General features: G+C 43.7%; 1 protein-coding gene and 1 long non-coding RNA gene across 9 annotated transcripts in view; both read right to left on the bottom strand.

The window, feature by feature from the left end:
• The window catches only part of LOC129387621 (uncharacterized), a 28734-nt gene extending 18491 nt beyond the window's left edge, over window positions 1-10243 (bottom strand). Inside the window, exons 1-2 of the long non-coding RNA XR_011892791.1 lie at window positions 9437-10243; window positions 1903-2061 (exon numbers count right to left, since the gene is read on the bottom strand). This is a non-coding gene — a long non-coding RNA (uncharacterized lncRNA). The remainder of the gene's footprint in view (window positions 1-1902; window positions 2062-9436) is intronic.
• Window positions 10244-12205: 1962 nt separating this feature from the next.
• SNF4Agamma (SNF4/AMP-activated protein kinase gamma subunit) overlaps window positions 12206-24635 on the bottom strand; it is a 398387-nt gene continuing 385957 nt past the window's right edge. For all 8 annotated transcript variants that reach the window (XM_055076837.2, XM_055076836.2, XM_050188568.3 and 5 more), the window contains 3 exons: window positions 23472-23546; window positions 19801-19894; window positions 12206-13456 (listed from right to left, as the gene is read on the bottom strand). In XM_055076837.2, coding sequence (XP_054932812.1) covers window positions 13284-13456; window positions 19801-19894; window positions 23472-23546 — 342 coding nt within the window. In that variant the 3' untranslated portion in view covers window positions 12206-13283. The remainder of the gene's footprint in view (window positions 13457-19800; window positions 19895-23471; window positions 23547-24635) is intronic.

The following is a 24635-nucleotide window of genomic DNA, read 5'->3' on the forward strand; positions in this document are numbered from 1 at the left end:
CCTTCCTTCCTTTCTTTGCGAATCTCTTGCCTAAAAAATTTCGTGAATCCAACTGTAAGTGGAGTTATCGGACTGATACCTTGCTATCTCTCTTTGTCTCCGCTAGTGTGCTGGAAGCTACACAGTGGAGAAGCCAAGGGGACAAAGCGTCATTCAAAAGTTGAGTGTCATGGTGGCTGCAGTCGGCTACACTACACAGCATGCCTCTGCTATCTCAGAGGCCGCACGCAGCAGACATAGCTACGCCCAGTGACAAGATGAAATTAATTTTCAGTCATTTTGAAATCGCTAGCATACATATTTTTCATTTATTTAACTCCAAATTGGCAATTATTTGGCAACTGAGAATGCTTTCATGAACACAAAATTTGCCAGTAGTGTTGATGGGCCAGCTGGGTTCGATGACTCCGCATGATGGCTTTGTGGAAGCAAAAGCAAGCAATTGCTCTTTTTGACGCTAGATTGTAAATTCCTTGCTGCATACAGTGCAGTAATATGTGGCTCGCATGTTCACAGCAGCCTTTATGACAGATTATGAACACAATACAAAAATGTTGACAAAGTGTTTTAGGCCCCCTCTAAAGATTCAGGTCTATGGGCTCGGGAACAGGTAAGGTTCCCTTATTGTGTTTCTTTAAGCCTTTCAGAAGGTTGCATAATACTTTAATTGATTGAAAGGCAGTGTTGCAAAACTCAGCTTCGTGCAGCTACAGCAGACATCCAATATTTGTGATCCTTTTGTGGTTGGGCTGGTTCAGTGCTGACTGAAAGGTTGCCAAGTATCATGAAAAAACATGCAAATATTAGAGTACTGACTTGGCATCGTTGACATTTCACTTATAGCGTTAAACCTTCTACATTTGCCTTAAAGAAGATACTGGCGAGTGTAAGAAGTAATCAAATTTATTGTACTTGTTTCTGTGAACCATACTCTGTTTTAATACCTAGCAAGGGGACCCACCATAACAATGTGATTGGCTTGCTTCATTCTTTCGAATGTTGCTGCTGCCACACGCGTGCAGCCAGATGAAATGCACATAGCACTCATTTTCAGTTTTTTTGTTTTTAATAATTTTTATTGGCCGCTTTCTACGGTTTTAGAGGTATTTTTTATCTAACTTTTATCAACTGTCTGCACTCTCACAACTCATATAAATCATGCCATAAGATACAAAGCCTTGTTCTTTGTTTATTAACTGCACACAGATGAGAAATGTTTGCGTATCGGCTAATATAGTACTTAACTCGGACCACGCATCCTGCATGTTTTCCGCACCCTCAACGCTTGTGAATATATAATTGGACCCGGTCAATTGTGGCATTTCTGCCTAAAGTTGTACGCTACATGTGTTAATAGTTCTGTCTCATGGTTCGTGATGCATGCACATAGTAGCAAGCAATTTAAATGAGCTGAAAACATTGGATCGGGGTCTTTCGGCAGTAGCAGTTGCGTTTTGGAAATAACAAGAAAAAGGGTGAACATATTGAACTACTAGGCAGTCAGAAAGAGGCAAGTGACATCGCCAGACGTATATAAGAGAGATGGCAGAAGACACTTTCTCTCAGTTGTGAATGGCATTCCCTCGGAAAATCTGAACAGCTGGGCAACATGAAGAAACGACCCGAAACCATGGACAAGTAATAATTTGTAAATAAAGAGACTTGCACATTGTACATACCATGTGCTGCATTTCAATGAACTGTTCTCCAATACTAAGAAAGCTTCACTTACACGGACAGATATGGCATTGTGTTCTGCCTTTTTTTTATGACCATCATCATCATGATACTTAGCTTTGTTGTTAAGCAACATCAACAACCTTTGCTGTTTTATGACATGATAATGTCGATAAGGCCAGGTATGACACATTTAAACGAAGTTAAATATGTAAATATACTTGCCAACCATCATGCTTGCTAAGTGACGTCCTTTTACGTGCAAGAAGCATGCGGTAAGTTTTCTATACCGTTGGAATTGTATCGGTACTTTTTTGAGCCATAATGGTTGCACCTGTTTGTCATTTTAGTCAGAAGCTGAAGTTGGTTGATGGCAAACTTCACCTAGTGAGAAAAGTAGTTTCCAGTTAATCTTAGTTGAGATAAAACACTGCTCATTCCCCCCATCCCCCTTTCTAAAAATAATAAAACAGCATCATGCTCTACAACGTGGGCTGGAATAATGCAAAAGTTACATTCACCATACTTTGTCAGTGGTCCGAGCAGCCTAAATTATCGCCGGTATAATGCAGGCAGAGTGGTGGCTGATAGGAAATCAATAAAATAAAGTGAAATAAATTCTTACATTATACCAGGCGATGTTCTTGGCTAAGCCTGTTAAGAACGGCCAGCTGCAGTGCAAGTTTTGCCAACCAGTTGCGACTGTGGAAGCAACATCTCGGGAGCATCGCCGCCAACCTCTAGCCACGGCGAGGCGAAGTCGACTTTGTGTCGATATCAATACGCGCATCCTCCACTCTCCGTCGGTTCAGCTGGGAGCCGTTGTGACGGAATGAGTTCGGCGGGCCAACTACTGTTACCAAACTCCCCAACGCGGACCTGATCTGCTACGGGTGCGCGAGTTGCCGCGGGAACGCCGTTTTGCGCTCCTTCCCACGCCCCGACCAAGACGCAAGACGCAAGACAACGCGCTACCCGGAACGGCTCCGAGTTCTATGAAATTCGCGTGGTGTCGGTTTCGGACCGTAAACACGTGTGTGTGTGTGCATGTGTGTGCGTAAACCGTCCTGCGGAGAGGCGGCTAGTTTGCGATGACTAAACGAACGTTCGCATCACCTTGTATCGCGGGAGGACCGGGTGTTTAAAAACTGCTGTTGTGCGGATGCTCGACACACTTCTCTCAAGCAGTCATGTTAGACTGATATACATACTGTAAATAAACCCATATTCCTCGTTCTCGATGAGAAGCAGTCCTTCCCTTCATCAACGTTCTCAGCGTGGATAAGTTGGGCGACGGCATGGGCCAGCTACCTTCGAATTCATGCCGGACTCCAATCTTGACAACGGATCACGAGCGATGGGATTGAGCCCCCAATCCTGACAAGCCCAAGATCATCGGAAAGAGAATGCACAGAAAGTAACAGCAAGAGAGTGCACACGAACAATTTCTCACTACACTTAAGCACTTCCGGCACACAGCAAGCGTCGTCTGCTTGTGTTAACTTAAAACGTGCTCCATTTTGACGATACAACATATCACATGGGAGTGCCTGGAACGGCCTTCACATAATACTAGCCCATACATAACTGCACATCCACTTATGTTAAATAGGCAGTGGGAGGCATGGCTTGCGGACGAGGGAAAGGAGAGCCAAGTGGCTTTCCTGGACCAAGCCCAGCGAGCCGCTCGCGCCAGTGGAGCCCTGGACTAAGGGCCCAACCACGCTCGCCTACTTTTCTTTTTCAAAGATAAAGTTTCTTTCCTCCTCCTTCCTTCCTACATTTTGACGAGAGCTCCGCGATCAGAGTCGGTCCGAGTCTTTTCGCGGGCACTATGATTCGACTTTGTTGCGTTGTGGACTGCAAACGTAGCGACTGGCAATATGTCAAGCTGCGACATCGTGTCCCTCTGCAAGGAAGCAGACGAGCGGACTGGCTGCAGCGCATCGGACTGCCGCTATTCGATCGGCGCCAGGATTTGCGCTTTTGCGGCCGTCACTTTACACCAGGAGATTACGAACGCAATTAGGGTAAACGCAAGCGCAAGGGGACATGGCCTGGCCGTATCCCCTTGCGTATCGTTTCACGGGATGAGCAGAAGCGCAAATGTGAATGGTCTGCGCGGTGCAGCCACCTGGTGGCACAGAGCTCAACCACACACAGTAGCAGTAACAAAATGTATTATTTGGTCCTGGTGTAAATTTTTCGCAGGAGTGTAATCGTTAACACTGTGTTTTTGTAAATGTTTAAAATGTTTTACACTTCGTTAGAGCAATATTAGCTCTTTGTTTGACTAAGATCTGCGCCAACGGGTGGCTGGACCGTGGAGACCGATCAGGCAGCTGATATACGTCTACGCTAAAGTTCCTTCATCAGCTTGAGTTTATGCCTCCACCCTTCTGTCGAGACGCCCAGCTAGCCTGTGGTTACCGGAATACGAGACACGTTCGTCGCTGAGACAGAATGCTCGCAACGAACGCTGCTTCGATAGCTCTCGCTTGGAGTCGAATGCCAAGCAGCTGGTGGAGAGTTTTGCAGAGGCTTCGCGCGCTCGCTCCTGGAGAACCGGAAGTCGACGACACGACGTGTCGTCATGACGCAGTGACAGTGAAGGCAGAGCAGCCCCGATCACTCGGCGAACGAGTTGAGGAGGAAAAGCATGGCTAAAGAGGAGAGTAACTTGTAATCGCTTGTAGCTCCATTAATACGTAACGCTTCACTTAAATTGTGGTGCGAATGATTAACTTTAGCTGTACCCTACGCGTCTACAAAATTTGTCCGAACCGTTTCAGGGGTCCATTAACGAATTTTCAAGTTCTAATGCAACACTGTGGTCTATGAGGCGAACCATATGGGAGGTCTCCCGACCGCAGATATCGGAGTATTGGGGCATTTCCCCCTTTTATCGTCGTCAATATGCAGCTGCCGCAAAGTAGAAAAAAAATTCGCGCAATAATTGGTGTTTATTCACCTTCTTTAATGCAGTGTAGAAACTTGATCAATCATGAAAGCTGTCAGAACAAAAAGCAGTTAGAAACTGAAAATGTAGCATGAGAAATAGCAGTAAATGCAACAAACATGAGTATTCATTAATATCTTCATTATCGTCCCGTGTTGCCGATGCTTTAGCATCCTCATTGCATGGAGGGTCTCGGAACTTTCGTGACGGCCGTTTTTTACCCTGAAAGAATATTTTCCTTTATTCCAGAGCAAGGCAATGCTAATCTGCAATTTTATTTAAACGAGAAGGATAACACTAACATGTCAGCTGCTTATACGTCAACTTTCCTAAAAACACCCCAGCGCACTAGCACATTTTGGGATCGGCACTGCATCGCGAACGGCAAGATACGACTACAGCGTACTAGTATTCTAGCACACTGTAATACGACGGTCCGAAACACATTAGCTGCGGTCATTGGCGTGTTTTTGCCCCCCGCAAGATGGCGACACGGCAGATTCACTTGACGGACGCTCCCTCCACTCCAGCAGTTGTTTAACCTCCTTGGATTGGCGCTACTTTTAAACACTGAGGGGTTTTACGAGCGCGCGGTAAAGTAAGCCGCCTAGACGAAAGTGTAGATAACATTGAGCTAAAGCGGGAAGGACAAACGAGGCGAAGCGTCGCGGAGGACGAACGTAGGCAGAGGCAGCGTTACTACACACTGGCAGAGGCACGCCGGGCTGACCTCTGGAGTGACAGCCGCTGCGGCCGCCTACGCGAGCGAGTGAAGCCACCGGCGGCCATATTGCAGGGGGCAAAAGAGGGCGGGCCCGGCATATAGGCGGCGGTGGAATACGCGCGGCACTCGTTCGAGTGCGCTTTCAAAAATTGCAGAAACAATTTTGTTCATCATACATAAATATTTTGCTTACGATAAGGCAATTTAGATGCTGCAATATATGATAATCCATTAATATTTTTATGTGCATGAAAGCACTTTAATGATTAGCTTCTTTTCAGTACATATAGCAAATATAACATTGTCTGTTCGCGGTATTGAAAAAGCTTATATACCACATTAATTTGATAATGTTTTCAATTATTTAGTGTCTTTTTGTATGAATCACTATCATGGCACCGCTTTAGCTGTTTTGCTGTATTGTTATATTTTGTGTATTTGATGTGTTTCTTGTAGAAGTTTGTGTGCCGTGCCAACAACGTACGGGTAACAGAGGTCCAGCCAGGTGAAAAGCCTTTTGTCTACTCATACGTGGGCCGATCCCGGAGATAGTGCAATGCCGGGCCGACCCGCGGCGGAGGTGAAGCAGGCGTTAAGGGACACTAAAGAGAAAAATGATTTCTTCTGCATCAGTAAATTACCCTTCTACGACACCAAAAACACCCCTCTTACCACGATAAGGCGATTGGTTAACCAGAAAAAGCGCAAGAACGAAAGGCGGGTGGCGACCCCTCCTTGAAGTTCCCGCACTTGGTCGCTGTGACGTCATGGATTTTGATGGCACCTTCTAGGGCTTACTTAATTACGCAGCGGTACAGATAGACCACATTGTGTTCTAAATGAACCAAAGATTAAACATGGCAAGTTTTGGGAACCTTTACTCAGCCAACGCGGCCCTAATGCTAAAACATAGTTTGGAATCCCTGACGTCACACTGACGTACCGGCGTCGGGGTTTCGGCGCGAAATTCGAATGCTGATACTTCGACCTCCATTTTCTCATCTAATAAACTCTAATTTTGAAACGACTGCCTACAGGGTTCTCAAACAATGCTTTATTAATCTCAACTGATTTATTGTTTCGCTTTAGTGTCCCTTTACGCGGGCCGATCCCAAAGATGTGTGCAATGCCGGGCCGACCCGGGGCGGAGGTGAATCAGCCGTTAAGCACTACCCATATGTGGGCCGATCCCGGAGATAGTGAAATATCGGGCCTACCCGCGGCGGAGGTGAAGCAGGCGTTAAAGGAGCTCTAAAGCGAAACAATAAATAAGTTTAGACTAATGGAGCATTGTTTGAGAACCCTGCAGGCAGTCATTAAAAAAAAAATAGTTCGGATATTAGATGAGAAAATGAAGGTCCAAGAATCAGTATTTGAATTTCGCGCCGAAACCCCAGCGCCGGTACGTCAGCGTGACGTCAGAGATTCCAAAGTATGTTTTCGCATTTGGGCCGCGCTGGCTGAATAAAGCTTCCCGAAACTTGCCATGTTTAATTAATATTTGGTTCCTTCAGAACACAATGTAGTCAATCTGTACCGCTATATATAATTAGTAGGCCCTAAAAGATGCCATCAAAATCCAAGACGTCAAAGGCCCCCAGGTGCGGGAACTCAAGCAGGCGTCGCCACCCGTATTTCGTTCTTGCGCTTTTTCTGGCTTACCGAACGTCTTATCGTTGTGAGAGTGGTGTTTTTGGTGTTGTCGAACGGTAATTTACTGATGCAGAAGGAACCATTTTTTACTTCAGTGTCCCTTTAAGCACTCCCCATACGTGGGCCGATCCCGAAGTAAAAGCAATGCCGGGCCGACCCGCGGCGGAGGTGCAGTTCGCCATCAAGGAGCTACATAGCTTCGTTGGTCATCCTTCTTCACAGTGGAAGGCACTGAGCTAGTTTTTTTTTTTTTTCTTTAACAGATATTGCGCAAGCCCATCTCTCTGTGCTCTGGCAGTTGAAATGTATACTAGAGAAATGCTGCACGAGACACATACGGCTAGCTGAGCAGTGTTGTACATGCCACTTGAAGTTCCCTATACCACACATGTTTTCTAAACCACAATTCCCACGCTTCGTCCATCTTGCTCATAGATTTTTGAATAAGCCGGGAACGTAGTGTTCGCGCTCTTTTTTTACAATTAGCTAGAATTGTTTCCTTAGTCATATTGTCACGTTGAAGTGCCGGGTTTTGTCCGTAGGCACAGGGACGAGGCGACTTGGTAAGTAAAACTTTATTTGGGCAAACTTGTGCCCATAAGAGAACTTCTAACAAGCACTGTTCGGCGGCTGCGAAAACAACATTTGCGGTCGAGCGTCGGGGGAAAAGAATGCCAGCACTCTTGCCAGTGCGGTATTTCTAACCGCGAAACGCACCGCAACGCGTTTATCAAACACTACTCCAACGCGCTATCGACGCGACGCATTGAAACGAGCTGGAAACGGTGCTGCGCAAAGAAACAGGCACCCACAGAAATAAGCGCATGCGGTAATATGGTGTACCCGAATCTTGAGGTATTACTCGGCAATCTTCTCTGAGAGCTTATAGATGTGATTACTTATCACACTCTAGCAGGTGCCTCAAGCTCTGCCAACCCCTCTCTCTCTCTCTCTCTCTCTCTCAATAACCAGAGTTCAGATTTCCATGACCAATGATGTGCACCTTACACTCTAAAAAAGTTTCCATCCTTTGGGGCTTATCTTGTCCCTAAACAATAATCGTCATCTATCTTGCCTGCATTTCCTTTCTTTATTGCTGCCAGCCCGGTATTTCCTAGTCAGGAACGGCATGCGCGTTATCAGCATGACAGAGCATTCTCGACAGGAAAGTAAGGAGCGCGGCGTTTTCAAGAAAGGAAATGCGGGCAAGACAGTTGACGATTGTTGCGTGGCAAATATACACTCTTTGGGTTGTATATTTGCCACACAAATATATAATCGTCATCTGTCTTGCTAGCGTTTCTTTTCTTGAAAACGCTGGGCTCGCTACTTTCCTGTCGAGAATGCTCTGTCATGCTGATAACTCGCACGCCGTTCGTGAATTGGAAGTACCGGGCTCGCAGCATTAAAGAAAGGAATGCGGGGCAAGAAAGATGACGATTATCGTAGTGTGGCAAGATATGACCCAAAGGGTGTAATACCGTCCAAGGAATTTCTCATGTCGTTGGCGTGGTAAGCAAAAAACTCCCCATACGTGGGCCGATCCCGGAGATTGTGCAATACCGGGCCGACCCGCGGCGGAGGTAAAGGAGGCGTTAAGCACTCCCCATACGCAGGCCGATCCCAAAGATAGTGCAATGCCGGGCCGACCCGCGGCGGAGGTGCAGCTCGCCATTAAGGGGCCCACATGCACAGCTTTGTTGGCCATCCTGCTTCACAGAGTGGAAGGGCGCTGATATTTTTTTAGAGTGTATCTGCAGTGCTCTCACGCCAAGGCGTTGTGCGTGCAGTATTCGGAGGCCTTTTCACTGTAGTGTCGTCACTGTTGTGTCAGGAAGAACATGAACAAACTCGAAATTTAAAGCGCATACACACCTGCTTACTAGTATATAATGCTCCGTACATAAGCGCCCTTGTGCTTAAGTCCTATTACAGGCAAACACACTGCTATACACCCGTGAGTAAAAGTAAACGGACCAAGGATTGCGCGATAAAACAAATTTTCTCCTCTGTCTATGAATGCAACTTTAAAGGGTGCATGCAGTCAACTTTGCATTACGAATTTTCGAGCGTGCTCTTCAGTTTCCGTTTATGCCTGTTAATTACGAAGAAATTCCCCCCCCCCCTTTTTTTTTTTACGGCAACCCTGTGGTCCGTATACTTTTGCTCACGGGTGTACGTATGTACAATCAGACCGCACGCGTATATGAGCACAACTCGAGCGCGCTGCAGGCTTGCGGTGAAATCCGAGCCCAACCACGCGCAGCGAAGCGCCAATGGGTATTTAAGGCGTAAATTTAACATCGAGACACGTGTAATGTAGCACATCATGTACGTACGTGCACCTTCCCAACGGTTCCCAGCTGAATGAAATGCACACTGTACACAGGCGGCCGTAAGCAATGAGAGAGAGGTGTACTTACAGGTAAACTGTTATTCCCGGCGTCTTCTTACGCCGATTTCTAAAGCCAAAAGCAACGAACGATTTCATCATGGCCTACTGAGTTGCTGCTATGCTCTAGAGAAGCATGCCACAATCATTTTTAAATACCATTACAGCAGCGCAACAGCACAATCCACGCTCTGCCATAGGCTCTGCTACGACGACTTTACCCGCTCGGAAAGCTACGGAGGCAAAGCGCGCACAAGTGAGAGCGCTTCTGAAAAGAGTCCCGCGTTTTAATCCATGTCTACGCTATTCCCTTCCGCGTCGAGGCAAACGCGAAACCGTAGCAAGTGGAAGCTGCGTCAATTCAGCGTTTGCTCCGAGCAACCAAAAGCACTGTCACTCCTGCCGGACTATTTGGCGCGGTAACACAGCCACGCGCCCGTAGCTTCCCCTACACAGAAAGTCGTCCGCGCGGGCTTTTTGATGCCCCTAGCAAGATCGGTACGAGCGGCTTCCTTTCGGTGGGCCACCTCCACTACAGAAGGTTGGGTATATAACGAATATAACCTCCTTGGTTTACCTCCTCTGGCATTTGCTACAGGTGTTGTTTACTACATAGACGCATTGGGATAACATCGTCCTCGCGCGCCATACGCTGTGTGCGCGAGTAAAAGCGTGCAACCATGTATAGAGTTAGTATAGTAACTCTATGCGTGCAACGGTGCCAGCGTTCTGACAGCGAGTGTCCGCGGTCATCGAGTGTGAAGTGTTCACGTTTGCCTGTGCGCGTTGACACCATGCTAGTTCATTTAGTTAGTAAGCGAATGTTTACAAGGGGCGTTCCGTTCTACTCCGGCGGCTGCTGCGTACGGCGTGGCCGCGCGAGCGCCCCTTCAATACGATCTGCGATGCGGACAGTATAGGAGTTTAGGCGCACCGAAGGCCGATAGCGTCGTGCGCGCTATAGCACACGACGCTATATAGCAGCTCTACAGCAATAGATGTGCCAGTTGCATGGCTATCGGAGTGCTAAAGGTTCGTTATCTTTTTAAGACAAATGTGTTGCCACTATAGTGCACTAATATACTATTGCATGGCGACAATCGGGTACTCTTTGTGCGGGGCCTTTCCAAGGCGAGTGCAGCGAGGTGGTGGCAAGGGGTCCGGGCAATGTGCCCAACATGTGCAGTGTCTCGACGGCGATGTGTGTCGCAATTGAATAATCTTGAGCAATGGCAATAGTTTTAGCCGTTGACGCACTATGTGGTAATCCAAGGTATATCCTCGGAGCTTGGGCTTGAAAGCTCTGAACTGTACGCAAATAGGTTTTGTAGGTGTTGGATATAACAGGTAGGCTGTATCGGAGGAAACCAACAAACACCCTGTACAGCTATAACATGGATTGGGTGGACAACCCCCAGTTCTTTCCTGCAAGGAACCTGAACAGAAGACATATAGCAATCAGTCACTTTTTCATGTGGTTCACGTGGGGAGTCCAGGACAAGTATCTGTCACTCACAACACCCAAGAACCTGTGGCTTTTCCTGTACAATATCACTTGTCCGTTGATTTATATGGCATATTCAGACATTGGCTTCTGGGTATAGGCCACCACTGTGCACTTTTCCCACGTCACCTCCATACCTTGTTTACAAAGGTAGCATGATGTAGATGAGGCCGCCTTCTGAAGCAGAGCGCGAAGCTGAAGCCATGTCACCTCCGACGTCCAGACACAAATGTTGTCAACATAGATAGCAAGTCGAACGGTGCTCGACAGGTCCTCGAGTAGTCCAATAAGGGCTAGATTAAAAAGCGTTGGGCTTAGTACTCCACCCTGAGGGACTCCGTGGCTGCTGTAATACTGGAGTGTTGGGCCATCCCCAGTGAGCACATAGAATGATGACATCTGTAGGCAGCTACAAACCCAGAGATATGTGTTGCCACCAAGTTCCAGTGCTTCTAACACTTTATGGATGGCTTCATGGGTAACATTATCGTAAGCCCCTTTAATGTCTAGAAACGCTTAAACTTCCAGTATGGTCCACGACAGTGTGCTTTCCAGACAACCTGTGGCCATTTCTTTCTCCACTTACTTTTTCCACATAAACTGGAAAGCAAGAGAGTTCCAGTGGCAATGTCAATGAAAACTGCCTGCTATTTACCTTATCTTAAAGTTTTGCATAGGAGTAGTTGCCTAAATGAGTTCTGTGGAACTGCACAAGGTGTAGCATGAAATGGGAAGTTTGTATCATCTATCAGATGGATGCAAACTGTCCTCTTCATCAGTGATAGTTGGACATTCACACCATATTCTAGAAGTATTTTTTTTTTTCGATTGCAGGAAATGTGCTGCAGTTGTTGCACATAGAATGGTATTGCTACTTTGGCTTGTATGTGTCAAGTGTGTTGATTGAGCAGTTTCTTTCACTAGCTCAGCATTTTAAGATCAGCCAAGCAGCTGCTTTCTGCAAGCCAAAAATGCTTTCACATTAGCTCCACCAGGGATGTGCTAAGGATTGCCACTAGCATCCCATTCCTCCCACCAGCAGTTATGTTGCGAAATCTATAAGGCCAAAATCAAACACTTATTGCTTGTTAATGCAATTTGCATTAAATGCGAACATCAAGGAAAAAAAGAAAGCAATGATTTGCTGCAAACCCTGCAGCAAAGTGCCACAATAAATATTGTATTGCAGAGGAGCAGCATCAGAAGCGCATTCTTTTTTTCTTCTTTCTTTTCTACCTAGAATATATCCACAAGTTTGTGCATCTGTGAGTGGTTTCAAGACAAACTAAACACACATTTATGAAAGACAAGCCTCTTTATGGATCAGAAAAAGAGCTCTTGACATGTATGGTCTTTAACTATGTACAATTGGAGGAGAGATTCATACAGCAACTCTCCTTTCGGTTTTGGCTTCTTGGTTTTTACCAGCTTCATGGCGGGCACCTCTAGATAAAGCATGTTGGCAGGTACCAATTCATCCTGTCTTTACAGCAATATGGCATTGACAAAACCTAACATCAAATTTTTTTTTTCCAACGGCACAGTTGCTCCTAGCAATAGAGCTGGGAGTCCTTCAAAAAAAAAAATTAACAATGAAACAGCAGAACACGATGGGCATGGCCAGAGCCATGCAGACATTCTTGTGCATGCTATGTACACAACCGCACGAATAAAAAAAAAGGTGCCACAGATGCATAATGTCTGCTACACACTTGTGAAATTTGTGTACAAACAGAATCCATTGCGCAACATGAAACTTGCCTTCCAGCCACAAATCTGCAATGAGTGCACAGGGCCTAACTAATCTAGCAAGCCTTTGAACTGTGTTCTGACCTAAAGGATCACTCTGTCTGGAGGTAACTGCCTTTCGCTTCCACCAAATTCTTTCTCTGTGTTTCCGCATTTACATGCGAGTGCACTGTTGACAATTCTTGCTTTCAGGCCATTTTCAGATATTTCTGCTATAGGGGGCAGGTTTCTGAGTCACAGTCAGGTGGAAAAGTAAAACGTTTTTCTTTGTGCACTGACGCACTTATCTTTGAGAAAGTTCATTCATGTGCTGTTCGTGTTGCAGCTGCCACACGTTTGCACGACAGCCATGAGAAAGTGACGGGGAGAAAAGACAGCGTCATGCAGAGCACCCCTTTTGTGGCGAGCTATCATTGGATGAAGGTGCCCGGAAAAGTCTTCCACAAGGTTTTTCACTTGGCAATGGGCTCTTGCACGCTAGGCCAAGGGATTTTGCTTCCTGGAGAGGAAGGTACTTCCAGGCAAACCCTTTAGTATGGAAGACAGCAGCAATTGAATGCTGCTGCAGCTGTTGCCTTGGAAAGACAACGCGATGTACATCCTTGTCAAGCACTTGGTTTGGCCCTCATGGTTCCTCAGAGTGTGGCTGCTCTTCTGAAGTGTTCTGGTTTTCTGAAGCCTGGCTCCTGTCGGCTGCCCCACCACCGTCGTCATCGTGAGACTCCTCGGACTCGTTCTCTTCGTGCACGGGTAGCGAAGTAGCCTCAGAGGCTCGGCTTCTATCTGGCCGCTCCATGCCTGAAAAGAGAACCGGAAAACTCATCTTATGGAATCAAATTTAATTTTATTAGCAGCACTCTTGCAGGAGATTGGGAAGAAAGTTCGATAAACAGCTTGAAACTGACCATGCCAAACATTAATGTCATAACAGAGGCTAAAACTAGTGTTCAAACTGATTCTACGTGGGCATAGTACAACTTGTACAAAAGCCCTTATATACACACACGTCTGCACCCAGCAATACTTATACTATATAGCAACAATTCAAGTGTTGGCCAAAACATATTCTCAACAATGATAACGTCTTCACTCAAGAGCACACACGTCTCAGTTCTTTTAGTGAAATCTTTATGATGTCGAAGTTATGCTCAGTATACTTAGCCACAATACAGTGTGTGCCATCAAACTAGCCACCTCTTTACTCATTGACTTGGTCTGCTCCTAATTTCCTATTTAAAGAATCCCGCCACCCACATAAGTGTCCCCTTTTAGTTTTAAGCAACAGCCATAATGATATAGGCACCCACTCGGTGTTGTCTGGACACACCTGTAAAAGAAGAGGCAAATGTATACCAGCTCATGCACTAAGGTAAATATTTGCGCTGCTACTGCGCTTGATGCTTCAAATTAATGGTGCTTCCTCGTTAACTTTGCTAAATTTTTGAAGAGAACATTTTCACGAAGTTTAATTGCCACCATGTAATTGCCCAAGCGCTGCTCTGCTTCAGGTGGTCACAGCCATGTGAGTGATGACAGACAGATCATAACTTGGGAAATGTTTCAATTAACAGCAAAAGGACTTCTTCTTGGGCAAGTTGGTGCTTAGATTTCCTAGGTATACTTTGTGGCGCAAAATACATTTCTGGAAAAGGGACAGAAGAAAGGGAGACAGTGAAGCGCCAATCGGCGCTTCACTGTCTCCCTTTCTTCTGTCCCTTTTCCAGAAATGTATTTTGCGCCACAAAGTATACCTAGAAATTCAATTAACAGCAGTATTCCCCCTTTCCTGCAACACACACATAGAAGGTGAACTGTCCAGCATCAAAACCAGAGGTGTATTTCTGTCGCACAACAATTCTGGGCCGCCCAACGGGCAGAGGAAGCCGCCAAGGGCCAACTCCTTGGCCGAAACCTAGGCGGGGTGCAGGCCCACCCCACCAAATAGCAGGGCACCCAATAAAGTTATTTGAATGAATGAACAACAATTCTCCTCGTTCTTCACTGTACTTCCTTTTTCTAACAGATTCTGTCACATACTTTTCTGTAAGGACACTGTATTTTCATCTCATTTCATTTATTTACCCTAAAGGCCCAGAATCGGGCATTACATAAGGGGGGGATAATCAAAACAAGAAACTTCAAAAGGGGGTTATGAGCATGAAGATCAAAACATACACATAAAAAAAAACAGAACTGTTTTAAGAATCAAGGAGATACAGTGCATTAGTAGTATCATGATGTAACGATTGTATAATGCAATAACACAAGATCGAGCTATAATGCAACAAAAACATGACGGTGCTCAAAGGTAGTAAGGCGCACAAGCAGGATAACATGGTTGTTTAGAAAGGATCGGCTGGTATGACAGGTTTGCTCATTAAGGTAGGCTAGTAATGCCGATTGGAAGAATTCCGTAATGATGGCAATGAATGGTGGAAGGGAGTTCTACGGATTTATTTTTTAACCTGTGCAAAAGGTGGGTATACCTTGAGTTCATGGTCAATTTGGGCAAAGATGCGAGCTGCTGGATGAATGAATTTGTGTGAAAAGGCACTGTCACGGTAATAAACACTGTGAAAAAGGATAATCGTGAATATTTTCTGCATATTTTGAGAGGTAAGATGCTAAGTGTTCTTTCTATGGATGACACACTGTGATAACTAGATTATGAAGACGAGATTAATTTGAATTGAATTACTTAAATTTGCTTTGAATTGAATTTGCTTTGAATTGAATTGAATTTTGAATTTGCTTTGAATTTATTCGAGCGTGTCAGTAAGGTAAGCTTGATGTGAATGCCATTTGCTAGAAGCGTCCTCTAGTGATGGTTTAATTAACAAATTAAATGACAGAAATTTGGTGTCCGAATTGGCAAAGCGTACAAGACGTCGTAGAATGCCAAGATTTTTAAAAGCTGTGGTAATGATTAATTCTACATGATCATTTCATTTTAGATTGTAATTGAACAGGACTGCTAAGCATTTAATCGACGAAACTGTTCCCACTGTAGAATTGTTAACTAGGTACTTGTTACGCCATAAATTGAACCTGGGACCAAATTTGATGTATTTAGTTTTCTCAAAGTTCATCTTCATCTGCCATTTGCTGCATCATTCTGAAAGAGTCGTTAAGTTGGATTGCTGGGTTAAAGTGTCATTCTGGTTGTCTATTCATATATTACACAAAAATAAATATATGCGCTTGTGTCCCGTCCTTGATACTTTGTGGTTGCATGTGTTTGCGCTGTAACAATTTTTATGTCAAGTATGCACCAACTCGTCCAGGAAAACAGCGCCTGTGTTCTGTCCTTGATACTTTGTGGTTGCATGTGTTTGCGCTGTAACAATTTTTATGTCAAGTATGCACCAACTCGCCCAGGAAAACAGCGCTTGTGTCCCGTACTTGACACTTTGTGGTTGCATGTGTTTGCGCTGTAACAATTTTTATGTCAAGTATGCACCAACTCGCCCAGAAAGAAGTTTTAATGATATATTACACAGTCATCTGCAAAAAGATGTATGGAAGACTGCATGTTAGTTGATATATTGTTTATGTAGGTTAAAAATAACAGCAGTCCCAAAACTGATCCTTGTGAGACTCCCGACTTGACAAGTGTGTGGTAAGATATGCAGAGATTGATTTTAACACCCTGACATCTGTCAGTTAGAAAGCACTTAATCCACATATATGTTTTGTCATCTAGCTGTAGGCTACATAGTTTTTTATAGTTTTGTTAGCAGACATTGGTGAAGGACGCAATCTAATGCTTTAGAAAAGTCAATAAAAATGGCATAGATGAAAAATGACCCATTGATGGAGTTATGTAAATTGGTTACTAGCTCAAACAACTGCACATTACAGGATTGGTTTTTCTGAAAGCCGTGTTGGTTTTCAAGAAGTAATTGATTATATTCAATGTCAGACATTATGTGACTGTATATGATATGTTCAAGTAGTTTGCAGCAAATAGATGTAAGTGAAATGGGACGGTAATTGTTAGCGAAGTGTTTGTCTGCAGCAAGTAATTACAGTGCAATCTTCCAGTGATGTGGAAGAAACCCGGTGTCTGTTGAAAGATTAGCGATAAAACGTAAGATGAATTATCTGACGTCAGCTTAAAAAGTTTTCTGTGGAAGCCTCTCTAATGCATGGGCTACGCCTGTTTCTGTTATCGAGATAGCTGGAAACTTGCACGTAACTGCTTGCACTTGAAGCATTGTAGACTGTTGCAGCAGCTTATCTGACAAAAATGAGGCAAAATGCTGATTAAAATTTTCAAGGTTTCTCCAGTAGGTCACCATTTTCACTCTTGAGTTGTACACTGAATAGCTTTTCTTTCAGATTTATTACCCGCCAAAATTTTCCAGGATCGGTAATCGTCAGATTGGGCAAAGTACAGTTTAAGTATTTGTTTTTAGCTTCATTGATTGAGCTCACTGTAAACTTTGACAGCCTTTAGTAGTTTTTCCAGTCTATATCGGTATTTGATGTCGAAGCTTTTCTAAGTGCCCATTTCTTCTCTTTAAGAGTTCTCTTCCCATCGCGTTTGAACCAAGGATGATCTGTTTGGACAGGAGAGTTAATTTTGGTACGCAGCAATCTTCCACTTTTTAAGATTGCCTCTATATAAAAACCAGTTGTGGTTAACTGATCAGCTTGCAGAATTGTGTAGGAATTCGACCACAAAAGCTGTGAACATGTGGTTCACTTTGGCAATATCTACGCGAGCATAGTATTGTTTTCATTTCTTTTGTTCCCTTTGGATGTGATGCCTCCATAGTGCAGTGAACAGTTCTGTGGTCACTTATTTCTTCAAGAACAAGAGCACTTCTGTATTCAGGATGGTTAGTGAATATCAGATCTAGAATATTTTTGCCTTGTGAAGGGTTTTTTACCAATTGGGAAAGGTTATGAATGTGTATAGTATGCAGTAAATGAGGGTATTCTTGGCGATTATTGTTACCTATAACAGAAGGTGTCAACCAGTCTATTGCTGGACAACTAAAATCACCGGCCAAAACCAGTGTGGCATTCGGGAACCTATTTGTGACCTGCCCAACAGCATCGTTGAAGTGGTCCACAAAATTGGGCTGGCTATCAGGAGGTCGGTAGCACGAACCAATAACACAAGTGCACATGATAATGACGTGTGACAATCCAAATCATTTCAAGCAGTTAGTTAATAGGTATAAGAGATGGCTGAAATTCCTTTTTGACACTAATTATTATGCCTCCTCCCCACGACACTATTCGTTCTCTGCGAAAAACAACAAATGATTTTGGCAACGATGGTTACCTACCAGCAACATGCTCGATGAGCCACGTTTCTGTACCGATGAAGATATCTTAAAACCACTGATACACGCATGTGATGCTGATATCAAATTTGTTAAGTAAGCTTTGGAAGTTTGCCAGGAGCAATGAAACTTTAGGTGCAGTTGCTTTGTAATAAACCACGGTGGCTAGTCATTTATGTAAGGGTTGGCATTTTTTAGCCACTAGAATGACAGAATTAGACAATGACTCATGTGGATAGGTGCCATCATGCATGTGCAGTGTGTTAAAATGGAGCATAAAACACTCGTTTTCCTTTCGGTTTCTCTCGGCAAAGTCTTGAAGGTTTTTACATGCCAGCTGGACCTTAGACGAGACGCCTTCTTCCAGCCATACTATAGCTGAGGTCAGATTTTTTTAGTTTGATAGCCTTGCACAGTGCTTCTCGTTTCTGATTTGTAGTTGAGAAACTTAATGATAATGGGGCGATTGAAACCAGGGTTGGCCAATGCCATGGGCATGTTCTACGTCTTTGAGAATTAGTTTAAGGTGAGCTGAAAAGAAGTCTTTGATGATGCTCTCTGTTTTTTTTTTTTTTTCATAGTTTTCATTTTCAGTATCAGGAGGGCCCTTGACAAGCAGGTTGTTTCTTCCCATTCTGTTATTCATGTCACCTACAACATCACCAAGTCCGTTAATTGCCCTGGCTATACTCGACTTGACTTCTTTTACCGAGTCACTCATGCCTTCACATTTGGTTTTGATTTGAGCTACACCACCGAACGTGCGCTCAATGGCTGTTACCCTAGTTTCGATGCCAATATTGTCTTTTGAATTTTCTTTAGTATTTCTATAGTTTCAGTGTGGCATTCATTGACAGGAAAGCAGATGACATATGCAGTGCATTGAAGAAATGAATCTCGACACGGAATGATGACAATTATTTTTGTATGAGAAAAGTGCGTCCTGTTTACAACTAAACACCGTAAACAGATATTGCGATTCTATAAGTTGTGTGTATCTATTGGCTGTCTAAAGCAGCCAGATAGGATGCATTTGCTTACAGGTTATGTAAAACAGCTACACTGCTTACATCACTTCTGCAAAAGGTGTAGAATACATTAATTTTGTCCTACAGCTGCAGTTCAGAGTATTGTAATAGATCTTTCCACTCCATAGTTTCATATTTTTTTCTTTAATTTTGCAATTATCAGCAACTTTTGCTAAAACTGTGAAAACCTATAAGTGTACTCCAAAATATTGGTAGATTTCTAGCTTTCTTTCTTCAGTACCCCAAGCTTAATCACCAACGATTCAGTGGCCTCCATGGAAAAAGACATGTGTCCAGATTAGTGTTATAAAGAAAAGCCTCCCTTTAACACTGTCCTGGCTGGTGAGCCTACATTGAAACTCGTGCAGCAAGGTTTTAGGCTATACTCCTGTTACACACACACTTTCAAAGAGTGTTCTAACCGAAAACACTTGAAATCTACAAGCACCACTGGCTCCCTTTCGTGAACTTGTGCAAGAGGGCCAATTGCAAGAGAAAAATTTGATTCCGATCAGGCTCGATCACAATAATTAATTTCTGGGGTATTAAGTGCCAGAACCACAATATGATTATGAGGCATGCTGTAGTGAGGGATCCCAGATTAATTTTGACCAACTGGGGGATCTTTAATGCGCCCCCTGCTAAATGCACAGGACACCGACATTTTTGCATTTCGCCCCCGTCAAAATGCAGCTGCTGTGGCCGGGATTCTATCCCACAACCTCATGTTCAGCAGCGCAACACCACTAAGCCACCATGGCGGGTGACTCGATCATGATAGAAAGTGCCCGTATGATAATGGTATTAAGTTACTCACCAAGTGGCTTGAGAACCAAGAATGAGAGAATGTCTGAGAGCGAGATGATGCCAACGACATGATCCTCTTCATCCACTACAACCAACCGATGGACCTAAAAGGGAGAAAAAAATTAATCTTGATCTGCTAAGGAGGTAAAGTGTTCCAATTTTAAACATATGAAGCCCTGATCACATTGTCCTGATGAATGATGTGTGCACACATCATATGCACATGCAGTTTCTCGATTTTAATAAAGTAAGCCAGTATTTTTGATTGTTTAAAGGCATCCTGAACCACTCCTTGAGTTTGGTTTAAAAAAAAATGGATAGCATACGCTGCTGTGAATATCTCAGTCAAATATAGCAGTAGTGCATGGAGCTCACAAGCAAAGCATGAATTCACCGTTTTCTCAAACCCTATATTTATTTAACAGAAGCCTGCTCCTCACACTTTTCTGCACACTTTATTTCGTAATAATACAGATTCCCATACATGGCTGTTATTGGCCAATTGCTGACATCAATCAAGAAGGGCGTTTAGATCAGTGCGTTTCTTCCTACTGTTACTGTGTATATTTATTGACACAGTTTAATAAACAGGCTAAAGTAAGTAAAAATATGCTCTAGAATTTACACAATAATTACCTACTCCTGGAAGAAGCCGACTATTGTCTGCTCACGCTCGGCTGCGGCCATCTGCATAGGAAATAAACTTTGGCTGGCCTGCTTATCAGTGTAATGGCTGTCAGCTATCGCTAATTTTGACTAGTTTTGAACACTCAACTAGCCACGAACCACAAAAAACTTAAGGTGAGACCGCACGTACACTTGCCAGTGCGTACTCACTCATGGCTGTTCCTGGTCAGATTCCTTGGCAGACTTTGCTTCCTATCAGCTACTGATAGCATTTCAAAGCACCCAAGATGGGTGTGTCTATGGTCCGTTGGCAAAGAGGGCGCAGGGCAAAGCTGGTCCACACCACATAGCGCGGCCAGACTGGAGCACATGAGTGCAATCGCACACTCAAGCCCTGTTGCGCATAAAGCAAACGCTGCGTATACGCACTGCAGTTGCATGTAGCTGCGGTCTGCTATGTAGCGTTGTAGCGTAAATATTGCCGCCGCCGCTGTGGGGCGCCCCAACAAACCCACTACCTGAGCGCACTGCAGCTCGCTGAGGAGAACCGCTTAGCTACGTTTGACGCAATGTAGGTGCCAAAATCGGAAGCAGTGGCGTCTACGTCAACATTCAAAATCAAATTTGAGCTGTGCACCATGGTGACGTTCAGTAGGCGGAGCACAATGAGCTCGCCCAGTTCTGCCGTAGCCTTTGCAGTGCAAGTCACTGAAGAAGGAATGGAAGCACAGTCTTGGGGACGTTCAATTGCCAATAACTTTACTTCTGGTGAATGCACTGAAGTATTTTTGAAATAGTCTATTTTAACTTCAAATACATTTCTCGACTTCGATAAAAAATGGCTCAGGACCCCTTTAAAGAAGTATGCACTGCACAATTTAAAAGAGTTTTCAAAGGTTTTTCGGGGTATGAACAATGCCATTATGCTGGAGCGAAACCAGCAGGCAGTCTGCACATACTCTTTATTAGTGAAGTCTCATAATTTTGGCACTACAGCATCAGTTAACTTGAGTTAGAAAGCACAGAAAGCAAGCACAATTTGCTTCAAGAGAGTCTCAAGCAAACTATGGAAAACAGATCCAGTCATACCTCAATGTAGCAAACATGGTACTGTATATCAAATTATTGGTTATGCTCAAGTTTTTTAGAAATTTCATAGCAACTGAATGCATTTAAAACAATGCATACTGTATCCACTTTGGGCATGCAGTGGATATATCAAATATCCCATAGCTTGAGCATGCCTGCTTTTGACTCATGCAGCAGGCATGTGCCAGATACTTAAGAAAGGTTTTTTTTTTTCAATGTAAATTCAATTTTCATGTCAAATCTGCAGCTAAGGTCCATTTTCACCATAGTAACACAAATGATTGATGTAGTTTTGCGCTCTGCCGCACTAACACAGCCACAAAAAAAAAAAAAAGAAACAAGCAACGCTGCTGCTGTTTCCCATGCCTCATGAAATTAAATGGTTGGTTCGATTCACGCAAGTGCCTAGTCGATTCCCCAACTAGTTGCCAAATGAATGCCACTTTTACTAAAGTAGTTTAATATAATTTTGTGTACACAATTTTGATTATAACCATATCACAAACATCAAACTTTTTAAAATGAGTTTGCCTATATCATAAAATTTAATTCTGCAAAATAATGTCAACAGTAATATGACAAAATGGACACTGAAGACAAAAATTAAGTCAAGCTAAGTTGACATATTCATCCTAAAATAAGAAATGTGCCGCTGTTACCAAGAACACAGCATCCGTAAATGGTGAAACAATGTCCTAAACCATTCCGAATATTCAGAAGCATGCGATTCCTGTAGGCATCAATCATCCTGACAATGATTGTCAAAACTGCAGAGAACCCTAGGAGCCCTGGCCAGGCAGCAGCCGCTGCCCTCATCCACAAGGAGCAGCTAATTACTGATGAGCAAATTACACTGCATTCTAACACTGAGGAAAATGCAACTCGGAAAACTTTATTGGGTTTTCCTACAGGGAACTCACGAGTGCTACCATACTACATCACTTGATCAGCATCATTTGCGGGAGTGTAACCCATGCAAGTGGGTGACAACCTAAGAAATAATTACAGTGCTGTCGAACTCAATGATGCACCAACCAATTGTCTGCTCATTTCCATGATGTAATGGTGGAGGTAAATTTCACAAATATCAGCATCCTTTGGGAACTATGTTTTACAGCACGGAGGCATGGAGGGTGTTATGATTGACCTGTCAAATGTGAGAGACATTCAAGTGTATATTCCCAGGGCAACATGATTTGCCTCATCCCAGAAAAGGCTCTTACGGTAAGCCTGGACATCGATCTGTCAAGTGTGAGGAGCGTTCAAGTGGACGTTCCCCATGATGCCATACTTGCCCTCTTCTCCCTTTTATTCCCCGAGCTGACACAAAGGGAAGGACGAAGGAAAGAAAAGCCAAAGGGCAGCAGGTCGCCGATGGCATAACCAGACGAAAGCACTAATACTTCCACAGGCTCCACAAGAAGACAGCGATGACCACCAGACTGCAAGGGGTTAATTAGGGCCGTCCTGACCCCCGTGTAGATCAGAACCGCTTGAGACTCGGTTAAGAGTCACCACCGTGTACCAATGAAGTGAATAGAATTTTTTCTACTTCCTTCATCATCACGATGCCCGGCTTCATCGTCATTTCCCGATTCTTGCAGTGAAGACCCAACTCACCCACTCGAGATCGTATCAAGGGCAAGTGCAGTGTGGTTTTTTGGGCAGAGCTTGTGCTGAATTCTTAGGCTGTTACAGAGTATAGTGTAATATTTCACTTGTACTGTGCCAATGTGTGAATGATGCAGATGGCTGACCTTACTCAGGCAATTCAAAATACTGCCTTAATTCGACTGCCATTTTTTTTAGCAAGTTGTTCATTGCCAAAAGATAAATGCTGCAAGATTTTTAGTAGGATAATTTGACAGTTTAACTCAGACTTGCATGTTTGCCTTTGTTTTATTATTTCATTTTTTCCTCTAGAAGAGCTAAAAAATATCAGATAAATAAAACAGCAAGGCCTACCTCAGCCTTGACAATTCTCTCCATGACAGCCATTAGTGTGTCATCCAATGTGCACTTGAGCACACCTTCAAAATACTGAAAGGGAAAAGATAACAGCATAAGTTGAAGTAGCCAGGTATGTTTGTCTCCGGATGATGAAGTACTAAGTTAGTATCAATGTTGTCACTAAGCTGGCATTTCCTGCGAAAGCACAGCATGGGTAACATGGTGGGGTACAATTCCTTAACATTAGTCATGCCTTTATTTACTGTGCTGAATGGAGGCATGAAGTAATACTGTGGGGGAAAAAAGGAAAATGAGTGAGAGGGGGGGGGACATTTTAAAGTAGAGAAAAGCAGATAGGTCGAGAGCACTTGGAAGGATATACTGGTTAAAGTTATGTTACCATGCTCAAATAAAACTGCACAATGTGTATGTGTGCACACACACATGCACAAGCAAGAGTAATGACAGTGGTGAAAGTTGCACTTGACAAGTGTCAACCCTAATGAAAATTCCAATATAAAAACTAGTAGCCTGTAAGGTTATTGACAACCAACAGATTATTAGTCCAATAAGTTATAGGGAAAACCAGTTCAACTTGGAGACATCTTTCTACATACCCCTGTCTCCACGCTTTTTTATGTGAGCAGTGAAAAGTGAGTGCTACAAGCAGTTAGTAGTTATCGAGTCAGAATATCAACTGAACAAGTGAAATGCTGAGACTGCATATTCACTTATAGTATACCAAATAATATATATGACAAGGCACCTTCTATTATTTAACAACTTTTTACTATGTCATGGTGCTATGGACTACACTTTTTCAATTGATGTTTTGACTCAGTAACAACAACTGTTGCACTCACTTTTCACTGCTCACACAAGAAAAATATGAGCAGACCAGGGGTGTATAGAAAGCTGTATCCAACTTGCACTTGAACAATCAGTTGAACTGTTTTTCCCTATAAGAACTTATTGGCTAATGGTCTATTAGTTGTCAATAACCTTATAGGCTACTAGTTTTTTCCATTGGAATTTTAATTAGGGTTGACACTTGTGAAGTGCAGCTTTCACCAGTCATTATTAATGCTTGCGCGTGTGTGTGCATGCCTGCAAGTGTTTGTGAGCAAATTCCCCACCTACTCCGATTTCAAGTACACAGTTCTGTCTTACCAGGAAAAA

This window comes from Dermacentor andersoni, chromosome 2, assembly GCF_023375885.2.
Source record: "Dermacentor andersoni chromosome 2, qqDerAnde1_hic_scaffold, whole genome shotgun sequence".
NCBI lineage: Eukaryota > Metazoa > Arthropoda > Arachnida > Ixodida > Ixodidae > Dermacentor > Dermacentor andersoni.